Raw genomic sequence first — 12,816 nt, 5'->3', positions numbered from 1 at the left:
GTGGTGTCAGTGCAGACCGCGAAACTTTAATAATTTCCATATAGCCTCTAAACTCCGCCTACTATTTCGCTGAGTGACGTGTAGTAACCGGTCGTCACAATCTAGATGCTTTTCGCGGGGCACGTTTCCGTTTCATTCTTTATTCTGGGTGTTTAGAGCTTTGACATTCCTCTGATCACCGGTGTAGTGTTTTGATCACGTTGACGTCGAACGCGGAAGGATGGCAGACAGGAAGGACTTTACATTCCCGCGTATTATTTTCCTCTGGCTCGTGACGATGTGTGCTTCATTGCCTGTGTATGCTCAGATTGTCTACTCCGTGTCCGAGGAAGTAAATATCGGAACTATCGTCGGGAATCTGGTGAAGGACATGAATTTAAACGTCCAAGATTTGGAATCACGGGCGTTTCAGCTTGTATTCGGCACGAGGGCGAGGTATTTTGATGTCAATCTGAAATCTGGCGTCTTGTATGTTGCTGAAAGAATTGACCGCGAGCATCTATGTCCCAATACTCCATCCTGCTCCTTGAATTTTGAGGCGATAGTTAACCACCCTCTTAGTCTGAGCCGAGTGATAGTTAATGTCAATGATGTGAATGACAACTCTCCTACATTCCCTGTTGAAACTCAAGTTTTGAATATTTCCGAATCAGTGCAGCCAGGAGCTACATTTTCCTTGATCAGCGCATTGGATGAAGATGTCGGACCTTTCTCTGTTAAAAGCTATAAACTGAGTCCTAATGAACATTTCTCATTAGAAGTTCACCCCGGTGGTGAACATGGCATGTCTGCAGAGCTAATCCTTCGAAAAGCTTTAGACAGAGAGAAAGAACCTGTAATTCGACTAGTCTTGACCGCGTCCGATGGAGGGAAACCATCAAGATCTGGGACATTACAAATTATAGTTAACATTTTAGATACAAATGATAATGCTCCAGTGTTTAGCAATCCTCTTTATAAAGTCCGTGTGACAGAGAACACACCACGAGGAACTAAGGTAATCAAACTCAATGCTACTGACATGGATGAAGGTCCAAATGGGGAAGTAACGTATTTATTTAGCAGTCATGGTCAGGAAAAAAATCTTGATGTTTTTGCAATCAGTCCTGATTCTGGGGAGATTGAAGTAAAAGGAAATATTGATTTTGAAGACAAAGCTTTTTATGAACTCAGAGTAGAGGGCCATGATAAGGGTCTTTCCCCAATGACGGTTAATTGTAAAGTACTAATTGAAGTCATAGATGTAAATGATAATGCACCAGAAATAGTGATAACATCCCTGCTGTCTTCTTTAAGGGAAGATGCGAAAACTGGCACTGCTGTGGCTCTGGTCACAGTTTCAGACAAGGATGGTGGAATAAATGGGAAAGTGAGTTGTCAGCTGCTAGGAAATTTACCTTTCAAACTTGAGTCTTCCTACAAAAACTATTACTCTATTGTATTAGAAGGCCAGCTTGATAGGGAAAATATTTCCAAGTATAATGTTACCCTCATAGCAGTGGATGAGGGAACCCCACCTCTTTCCAGTACCAGTGTGGTTTATGTTGACATTTCAGATGTGAATGACAATCCTCCGCAATTTACCGGAAATAGCATTAATGTCTATGTAAAAGAAAACACACCGCCGGGAACCCTCATTCACACCGTGTTAGCAGTTGACAGAGATTCAAATGAAAATGCTGAAATTTCTTACTCTATTGTGGATAACAAAGCAACGAGCATAAATGCTGTTAGTGTTAACTCATTGACAGGCCAGTTGTATAACCTACAGTCTTTCAATTTTGAAGAACAGAAAACCCTTAGTTTCCATGTTCAGGCCATAGATGCTGGTGTTCCTCCTCTGAGCAGTAATGCAACTGTAAATGTGTTTATTCTGGATGAGAATGACAACAGTCCGGTTATTTTAGCGCCTTATTCTGACCCTGGATCAGTTAATACTGAGAACATTCCCTACTCTGCTGAAGCGGGATACTTTGTAGCCAAGATCAGAGCTGTTGATGCTGACTCTGGATATAACGCACTTCTGTCTTATCATATGAGTGAACCCAAAGGAACGAATCTCTTCCGCATTGGAAGCAGCACTGGAGAAATAAGGACTAAGAGACGAATGAGTGACAATGACTTAAAAACTCACCCACTTATTATTACAGTGTCTGATAATGGAGAGCCATCACTCTCAGCGACTATGTCCATGGATGTTGTGGTTGTTGAGAGTCTGGATGACTTAAAGACATCATTCAGAGAAGCTCCTGTCAAAGAGGAGAGTTTTTCCGATCTGAATCTGTATCTGCTTATCGCTATTGTCTCAGTGTCAGTCATCTTTTTACTGAGTCTCGTGGGTTTGATAGCAGTTAAATGCTACATGACAGACGGCAGTTTCAGCAGGTACAGCGCTCCAGTGATCAGCACCCATCCAGACGGAAGCTGGTCCTTCTCTAAATCTACTCAACAGTATGACGTGTGTTTTAGCTCAGACACAATGAAGAGTGACATGGTGGTTTTTCCTTCGCCATTTGCGCCTGCAGAGGCTGAACTGGTCAGCATTCACGGAGAAGATACTTATACACGAACCCAAACTCTTCCTACCACTGGGAAGGTGAGCATTATTTAAGACCTTAGTTTGTAAAGTAGCTGAATTTTCACTTATATGGCCTATTCACATATTAACTATAGGCATGCTTTTCATTTTCTTATTTAGTTACTAGAAAAATATAGAAGTGAAGCAAAACATCATTCACTTTAATAGCTAGCTACCTCCGCCTGCTACTTAAAATCATGCTGAATTTGTGCACAGATGTTGCAACTTGTTACACACATTTGTATGATTAGTGTTTTCCTACATGTATAGATTTTTTACCACAACTCTGACCTGGGAAGCTTGTATGTAGTGTGGTTTCAGCACCATCAGTGCTGGACAGCGCCACCTTACTGATGCACAGGCAAAACAAGAGCTTGGTAGTGCTGCTCTCATTTTGCACTCAAAATTTAACGATTTGATTATTTATTAATCAAAGAAATCTGTTTTAATTATAACTCTTTAATTACATTAAACTGCTGTTTTAAGCAGGTTGCGACAGCTACTCCCCAGTCTTCAAAGAGAATTTAAATGATGTTTAATAAGCTTCACTAAGCTACTGCTTAGAATACAGAATTGAGTTGGTGTTTTATTCAAGAGTTTTTGTATAACTTTAGTTTTGTTACTGAGTTTTGCATGTTAAAAAGTCACTAAATGCTTTACACTTTCTGCACTTTTTTGTGCATGCTGCCAATATATGGATAAAAGTGTCTGCTAAATGCATAAATGTAAATATGTATGTTTAATGTGAGTTGGTTGGTCTCAGTCCTCTGCTCCATGTACTTTCGCCTCATAGTTAGTCATGCCTCTTGAGTCTTTTTCCTCCAGTCCTTGAGAGAGGACAGGGATCAGGGCCCGTGTAAAATTCTGTGCAATTGGGTCAGGACTGGGTTCTGCTTTGCCCGGCTGGTTGAGGGAGATAGATGGATTAGAAGTCTGTGGGTCTCTGGGCTGCTGGAGTGCTGCAGTCCCATCTGCATTATATCGAATTCTCTCAAGCCCCCTCTCACTCAGTGCATTAATGAGGGCCATGCTGCAGACTCTATGAGAAAAAGGCAGCAGATTTTATGCCGTTTAATGAAACTGATCCTCTCTTCCCTCTATGTGCTAACTGTATGTTTTTATTTATCATATTTAAATAATTCATAAGTTTGCTAATTTTTAAATTACATTAGTTTGGTCTATCTTATGGTTCTTGCTCTTGTAATGTCTCATTCCATCCATCCCTCTTCTGAACTTGCTAGATGGATTTCTTTAGTGGTATCATGGCATTTTACTTTCCACCCCTGTGAGCTTTCACATGAGACTGCGCTACTGAAGTTTGAATTTATTAGACATTATTGGGTCTCATTTACTAAGGATGCGTACGCACGAATTTGTGCATGGAATCTGCGTACAAACGTTTTCACAAATAAATTATTTTGTTTAAAAGTCTTATAAATGTTTGGGGTACACCCCACACACGGGGTAAAAGGCTCACCAGCATGGGGCAAAAGGCACACAGTATTGGTACAAATACTTTAATAATTTTGTAGTAATGTTTGTTCGTGTGGGAAGAAGGAGGCGAGAACCGGCAAACGTTTAACAACTTTAATAAAATAAATAAACAAAATAAAATAATCGGCGGCAGCCCCTCACGGACGACTGCCGCCTACGTACACTCTAAAAAATGCTGGGTTAAAAATAACCCAAGTTGGGTTGAAAATGGACAAACCCCGCTCGCTCCTCACATGTCCCTCGCCAACCTCGCCACAAATATGTTTTTAATAATGTCTAAGTTAATACTTTAGCAATTCACTTTAGCAGAGTTTGAACTATGTTCTGTTTATTTTGATAAATAAAATAATTAATTTTTGTTCAATACAAATGCTTTCATTAAAATGTTAATATAGAAATACTTTTTTAAAAATAAAGAAACAAAATCATTTTAAAAAGGAAAGATTCTGAAAGCATTGAAGGAGATCCCATAATAATTTAATATAGATTTACAGTAGTAATACTAAATGATTTCATTATAAATATGGTTATTATCTCAAAGGTGGACACCCAACTTAACATATCATATTTAGCATCTGAATTTAACCATGTTATGTCAACAAAAGGAAAAGTCAGCTAACTATTTATTATCATGTTAAATATGGTGCCTTTTGCCCCAAATACCATACTTTTACACATTCTTCCGTTATTGAAAAACTGTTGCTTTAATTAGCTTGAACAAAAATTTAAATCATTAAGAAGAACTTTGTCTCAAAATATATTCAATAATTTTAACAATTCTTCTTTGCTACTTTAATCTACAACATTTTTAAATGCATCAAATATTATATAAACTTAGTGCAGAATCAACTTCGTGCTGTTGCCAGCGATCGTGTCAAAGATGAGACAAATTTCCATGTGCATCTTGAAAAGTGGATGTTTTGGAAAGATCTGCGGCACATTTTTGTGCCATGTAGTGCTTTAGAGGAAAATAAAATCACAAGAGCCTTTTACCCAGTGGAGCCTTTAGCCCCGTTGTACCCTACAGCTGTCTAATTGGAGTTTCTGTAATGTCTGTATAAAAGGTGTTTGTGCTTGAGCTTGTTTTGTGCGTATAAATACAAATAGTGTACACAATTATTAGTGAGACCCGTTACTCTAAGAAACGTGACCTTCAGGCTGCAGTTTATTGTCAATAATATTTGGTATATACAGTAGTGGTCAACAGTGATGTCTGGAAGGGGATCGTTCAATTAAACCATCAAAATAGGAGGACATTTTATATATATATATATATATATATATATATATATATATATATATATATATATATATATATATATATATATATATATATATATATAAAATATGAGGGAAGAACAAAACACTAAACCTTTTAACTTAAAAGGTTTTATTGTGCTATTATTTTAATAATATGTTATTGGTTCTCTCTTGTTTTTGCATGCGTCCATAATTACTTTGCACTCTCATCTCTTATTTATCCTCAGTCTGTTTTGCGCATCTGATTATTCAGCCAGAGTCACAAGGATCATGTTTCAGTTATGACATTACTGCTTCAGCCATCTGTGAATTTGGCAAACTTCAAGTCTATTTGCAGAGTGTAATGCTACGAGGTTAACACAAGAAAGTGGATGAGTCTCTTTTTGCTTGTGTATGATATTCATTAGAATACATGCTTGGCAGAATCATGTAATTGAGTTAATGCTTCAGCATTGTGACAGACTATGAGTCATAGGACAGACCGTGGGTAAATACAGACACTATCATCGCTTCAGTGTTATTTATTGTGAGCTGACTGTAAACGGCTAAGCCTGTTGTCTGTGCGCTGCAAGACATAAACTGTGTGTCTGCTGGCTTGTGTTTCTAGCAGACGGAATGACCTGAGCCTTTTGTTAAGGTCACACTGGGATTTCCGTCCCTCTGGATGGATGCATTTTTACCCTGAAACGGAGGTGCACAGCACAACAAACAGATTGCCATGAATGACTAATGTTCCTTTCTCGGTTTTCACGAATTACCCAGTTGTCTCCGCAGGTTCTCTAAATTCCCTACAGCTCAAATTTGATTGGATGTAGATCTGCATAATTTCTTGTTTACAAGGTTATCAACAGGGATTCTGCAGAATCGCTTTCACTGAAAAATGTCAGAACGTTTAAATACCATAACCACATGTGATTTGTATCTTTGCAGTGATCCATTAGTTTGTCGTTATTGCACAAGTGAAATGCTAATGCATTCAGCAAAGCATTTTAGGAGCACTTATAGTGCTATATGACATATATTATTGGTTTATGTCATAATTTATTTGCTTGTGCTAGTTTGCATATCCATTCTGTTCAGTTGCCTCTCTCAGGTTGTTGGGTCTGGCAGTGGAAAGAACAGCGGATGATTCCCTGCAGTGTATCAGTGAGAGGATGGGTGGGTCATCTCTGCAGAGGGCTGCAGGTGGCAGAGTGAGTCAAGCTGAACAGAATGGAGAGAGAGAGAGAGAGAGAGAGAGAGAGAGAGAGAGAGAGAGAGAGAGAGAGAGAGAGAGAGGAGCTGTGGATGGCTTGCTAGTGCCCTCTATTGGCTGCAGTGCTGGTGATGGCTTCCAGAGCTGTGTGGGATCCTAACTATAAAGTGTTTATTTCCAACCTCAGCCAGTAGGTGTCTTACACCATCCTTTTCAAGCATCCTCTGTGCCCAATCATTTCCTCTCTTTCTCTCTATTTTTTTACTGTCACTTTGTGTTACACACAACATGCCTTCTGCTCCCATAGTTCTTTGCCTCTCATTTCTTTGAGGGCGTGCAATCCTTTTACATTTTCTCTCTCTCTCTCTGTCTTCTCACATACTCTCTGTGTCATTAAATAATTTCAAGAAATAGGATCTAGGAATTTTACAAGTTTCTTTTGCAATACAGATTGAGCAAACAAACAGTAATAAACAAGGTTGTCTATCATTAACAAAACAGGGCACTGCAAAAAAGTTCCTTAAAACAAGATTCATTTATTTGAGAAACGTATTGTAAGGTAAGGCAAGGCAAGTTTATTTGTGTAGCACATTTAGTGGCAATTCAAAGTGCTTTACACAGAAATAGAATTAAAATATTCGTAAGTGGATAAAATAAACAAAATGTATAGTATAACCCCTATCTGAAGTGGAAGAAAATGGAGAGTCAGGTTTACTTTAAAAATATTTGTCAGGTAACTGTGCGTTTAAACAGTACCCTTGCAGACAAATCTTCTTGGCCTAACTGGAGGGCTATCTCAAAATGTTTTACCCGTCAGAGCAGATCTAAACAGGTCTTCCTCGCACTGGAGGGAGTACTCAAAAAATATATGTCCGGTAACTGTGCATTTAAACATTACCCTTACAGACAAATCTTCCTGGACTGGACCACCAGGGCTATCTCTACCTGCTATGGGATCAATCAATCAATCCTACCACCACAGGAAATCATACAAAGACAACTTACCTGTAATGGAGGATGACTTCCCAGTCCCGTGTTTCTTGGGAATGTCCCGGACGAGCCCCTAGCTGTTAGAATTAAATTCACAGGGGTCTCTTTATCTATTTTTGTCAAATATTAATTGTCAAAAGCGAATATTCCCATCAACACTTTGTTTGACCGTCAGAGCGGATCTACACGGTCCTTCCTCTCACCACCAAGGCTATACAGATCTATCCGTCAGAGCAGATCTAAATGGATCGTCCTCGCGCCAGAGGAATTTCGATTTATCACTTCTCTCAACCTCTTCCACCCAGACAGCCTTAACAAAATAATAAAAAATAAAATAAAAAAGTATAATTAAAACAGTTATAACTCTACTGACAGATTGTTTCACTTATTTTTGACCTGTTTATACTTAAAATGTAAAATATAAAAGTGCGGTAAGAAAAACATAGACTTGCATCAAAGACACACTACCACTGTGCGGTCAGTATACATTTTACAAAGAAAAAAATTCAGCAATGTGGCATAAAATTGATCAAATGTGACAGTTAAAGGAATAGTTCACCCAAAAATGAAAATGACCCCATGATTTACTCACCCTCAAGCCATCCTAGGTGTATATGACTTTCTTCTTTCAGACGAATACAAAATTTTAAGCCCAAAAAAGTGAATCCATTATAAAAGTAATCCATACGGCTCCAGGGGGTTATTAAAGGCCTTCTGAAGCGAATCGATGGGTTTTTGTAAGAAAAATATCCATATTTAAAACTTTATAAAGTAAAATATCTAGCTTCCTTCCGTATTCAACTTACGGAAAAAGCGCAACTGCCGCGACAATGACGTCGGACGTATCGTTAGCGCTTCGAACTGCGTGAGGTGTTACAGCTATCTTTTACTTTGTGTTAGATATGGATATTTCTCTTACAAAAACCCATCAATTCGCTTCAGAAGGCCTTTATTAACCTCCTGGAGCCATATGGATTACTTTTATAATGGATGGATGCACTTTTTTGGGCTTCAAATTTTGGGCTGCCATTCACTGCTTGGATTAGCCAGGACATTTTTTAATATAACTCTGATTGTATTCGTCTTATGTCATATACACCTAGGATGCCTTGAGGGTGAGTAAATCATGGGATAATTTTCATTTTTGGGTAAACTGTCCCTTTAAGACCGGGGTGTCCAAAGTCGGTCCTGGAGGGCCACTCCAACTTGCCTCAACACATCTGTCTGGAATGCCTAAAAAGACCTTGATTAGCTGGTACAGGTGTGTTTAATTGGGGTTGGAGCTAAACTCTGCAGGACAGTGGTCCTCCTGGAGCAGGATTGGAAACCCCTGCTTTAAGACATTTATAATGTAATAAAAGATTACATTCAGTTTATTTGAACTTTCTATTCATCAAATAATAAAAAAATTGATAATAATAAGAAATGTTTCTTGAGCATCAATTCAGCATATTAGAATGATATCTGAAGGATCATGTGACACTGAAGACTGGAGGAATGATTCAGAAAATCCAGCTTTGCCATCACAGGAATAAATTACATTTTATTCAATAGTATGGTTTTTACAGTTTTTTTACATTTACATGTTTTGTATGTTCTCTTAAAAAGAATCTTAAAGGGGCTATATGCGTTTTTCTGAAATTTAAACTCGCGACTGACACCTGTGGCCAAAAAACAGAACTGCTCTCATTTTCTGCTCGCTCTCGCAGCGGTGGTGACGTCACATCCGCAGACAGCGCGGGAAAAGACGACCCGCCAGAAAATAGGAAAAATAGGATACAGACTTATAGGTGCACCCACTGTGAGCGGACAAGGTGTCAGTATGCTCATCAGGAGATGTTTGAGTCATAAATGGTAAAATAAAAAGGCTATTGTCACGTTTATTTTGGGGAAAAAGTTGCATATAGCCCCTTTAATGTCTTATTCAGAGTTGCTTCTTAATTAGTCAAATAGGATGTTTATAGACCAACAGACTTTGGGTGTGTTCACGCTTGGTTCTTGTGGTCCAGACAAGTGGTTAAAGACCCATTTTTCTGGAGTCCCGGTCCACTTGTTTGGTGCACACCAGGGTTCAGATGGCAGTGTTCATATTTAAATGAACTGCACTAACAGAGCAATCGCACCAGGGTTTATTTTAATCGAACCAAACATGCCTAAGTGTGAACACACCCTATGTTGTCCATTCTGGGAGTTGGTTCATAGCCAATATATCTACCATTCAGTAGTGCAAGGAAATATACGACTCTAATTTTACCATTCGGTTCTATGACCTATATCACCAACACCAAATATAGGCCACAACTGGCAGAGTAGAGAGAAGGAATGAGAGAAGATATGCATGCAAAGAGAGTGAGAAAGAGAGAGGGAGAGAACATGAACGACAGAGGAAGAGAGATTTTTTTTTTAGTGCACACTGCGGTGGGTGGTGTGACTCTGGATGCCCTTGCTGAGGGCACTGTTGGTGCAGGCTGTCTGTGCGGTGTCTCTCAGATGGGTGCATCTCTTTTAAAATATGGCACACTTATGTAAGTAGGGTCAGGGGAGGAGGAGTACCACTTGTAAATGGGTCTCTGCCATGCCAAAGGTCAAAGTTCACAAGTCAAAGTTGCTGCGTCCCAATTCGCATACTATCCGTACTAAATAGTATTCAAAAATAGAATTAGTATGTCCCGAATCTTAGTATGTTGAAAAGAGTATTCCAAAGATACCCGGATGGTCGACGCACACTCTAATGGCTGATATTGCCCACAACCCATTGCGAGTTGGACCAAGGATTCGATTAGAACTACAAATGCGGGTAAAAAGTGTTCAAAAACTACAAACATGACGGATGTGCGAGTCCGACAGTTAAGTAGAGAGGTTTCGATAAAAGGGTTTGAGTGATCAATTATGAGTATTTAACCTGACGAAAAGATATTTATTCAATGTTATCCACATTATATTTCACCTGCAGCAGCATTGTGAACTTTTGTAATGATACGTTTGGCCATTAACTTTTAAATGCATCATTATATTTAAACTGCAAACACATGAGGGGAGTCTCTGCATTAAAGACCCACAAATCAACGTGCGTCTCACACTTCTCTCCGATACGGTAGGAAATTAAATTGAATGTGGAGGATTTTAACTGTGACGAGGATTGACAGGGCAGTTTAAATGGTGACGGGATGCACGTAACTAAGCGACAGAGTCTGTTAAAGATGACGAAGTAGTATGTCCCAAAGCTTGCATACTCTTCTGCTAAACACTCAAAAGTATATACTTTTTCTTCACAAAAAGAGTAGTATAAGTAGGCAAATTGGGACGCAGCACATGTAATATCGTTCAACTTCTTAGCTTGTCTTTGTGACAAGAAATGACAGCAGTCTAGCTTTTATAGGTGACACAATAAGATAATTTGTTGCATTTTATTTTCTCGATTCTACACATTATAGCCACCTAAATGTTGTCAATTAAGGATAAGGGGGGGGGGGTGCTCTATATTTCTATATATGTGAAAAACGTGTTCATTCTGTGTTCTAAGGAGAGCCATTTACAGTACATCTTAAAGGGATAGTTCACCCAAAACTGAAAATTACCCCATGATTTACTCACCCTCAAGCCATCCTAGCGAATACAATCGAAGTTGAATTAAAACATGTATAATGGATGGATGCACTTTTTTGGGCTTCAAATTTTAGGCTGCCATTCCCTGCCATTATAATGCTTTGATTAGCCAGAACATTTTTAAATACAACTCTGATTGTATTCGTCTGAAAGAAGAATGTCATATACACCTAGGATGGCTTGAGGGTGAGTAAATTATGGGATCATTTTAATTTTTGGGTGAACTATCCATTTAATCAGTCTACCTAGTGCAATTAGTCTAATGGTCCCTAGTCTGATAATCACAATTAGACAACACAAACTCTACTTAATGTAGAAATGTGTGAGAATTTTACTGTTATACATCAATAGGAGCCTTTGGATGTCAATTGGCAGTATTATATTCATTCCTTTTTCTCTATCATTCACAACTTAACACACTCACAGTTCCCCAAGGCTACAACTCACTTCTGTAAATGTCAAGACAGTCTTGTTATAGCACACTGACAGTGAAAGTACATGCAGGATGATAGGCCTGGTTGTGCCTTTACATTTCCTGTAGGTTTGCTGAAACAGAGACCTAGAGTTAATAGATCTAGTAGAACATGGACCAAGCCAGTCAATTCCATCATTAAAAGACTTGAGTTTTGATATGAGACTGCTTTCTCATATCCAAAATTGAACAAAATATCTCTTTTTTTAACTATGTTGAACGCAGTAGCGATATACAGAGAAAGGGGACACTTGAAAAACAGGTAGGAAAGAAGAGATAGAAGAGGAGGGAGTGAAAGCAATGACTTACAACTGCTTTTTGTCTCCGCAATAAAGTTATTGACATTCGTGCAATATTCAAATTTCAGTTTTATAAGCATTTCCATTTACACAATGAAAAAGGCTGTAGTTGCTTTTATAATATTTTTGCAATGAAATGTCAATAAACATGCATGTGCATTGTGTGGGTTCAGGAGAGACATCAGGGGCCTGTACCATGATGGTAGTTTAACAAACTCAGGGTTACAGGATTAGTTTCGAGTTGACAAAACCAAACCAATCTATTCAGGCTTTGTTGGTCCCATGATGCAGATCATCAACTTTCTCTGTCAACTCAGGCTTTGATCCTGAGTTTAGGAGTTTAGCTGTGACATCAGCAGTGAACAGCCAATCACATGCTGTGGATAGATTCACTTCTCGCGAGAGAAGCAGTGTGATTCACTTCACTCTTCTGCAGAATATACATGATTGAAAAATATTAAGAATTTAAACAAATTTACACAGAAGAAAAGAGCTGTCGAGGACAACTTTAAGAAAAATCTTATACGTCAATGCAAGTAAAAGTTATGAAGCTAGTTTAGTTGATATATAGAGAGAATTGAACATTTATGCTCACATGTAATTTTTTATAGATTTAGTTATTGAATTTAAAGCTTATTTGTATGACCTATATATAGGCTATTTATTTTAATATTAACAAAATGCATATTAATGATTGATTTACTAAAATTATACATGTGTAATTGATTAAGGGTATAATAATTACATAAATTATTTTTAAATAATTCAAAATTATTATTATTATAAATAAGCATTGTTAAAAGCCAGAGGCTTAAGTCTTTAATAGCCATTAGCTATGTAGTGACCTTTAATTTGGAGTAGAAAAAGGGGGAGTGACTTTATTGCATCAGATATGTGTCACTTTGCTCACAGCTGATTGGTC

At 38.3% G+C, this 12,816-nt stretch overlaps 1 protein-coding gene and 1 pseudogene across 2 annotated transcripts in view; both read left to right on the top strand.

The window, feature by feature from the left end:
• The window catches only part of LOC307118599 (protocadherin-10-like), a 76,409-nt pseudogene that overhangs the window by 25,538 nt on the left and 38,055 nt on the right, over nucleotides 1–12,816 (top strand). The gene's annotated exons all lie outside the window — the stretch shown is intronic.
• LOC307118588 (protocadherin alpha-C2-like) overlaps nucleotides 81–12,816 on the top strand; it is a 50,869-nt gene continuing 38,133 nt past the window's right edge. The window contains exon 1 of the mRNA XM_079804246.1: nucleotides 81–2,596. Coding sequence (XP_079660372.1) covers nucleotides 221–2,596 — 2,376 coding nt within the window. The 5' untranslated portion in view covers nucleotides 81–220. The remainder of the gene's footprint in view (nucleotides 2,597–12,816) is intronic.

The sequence above is a fragment of the Gobio gobio genome, assembly GCF_949357685.1.
Source record: "Gobio gobio genome assembly, chromosome: 22".
Classification (NCBI taxonomy): Eukaryota; Metazoa; Chordata; class Actinopteri; order Cypriniformes; family Gobionidae; genus Gobio; species Gobio gobio.
Note: the sequence above shows the minus strand (reverse complement) of the source record. Positions and strands in the feature narration are given on the sequence as shown.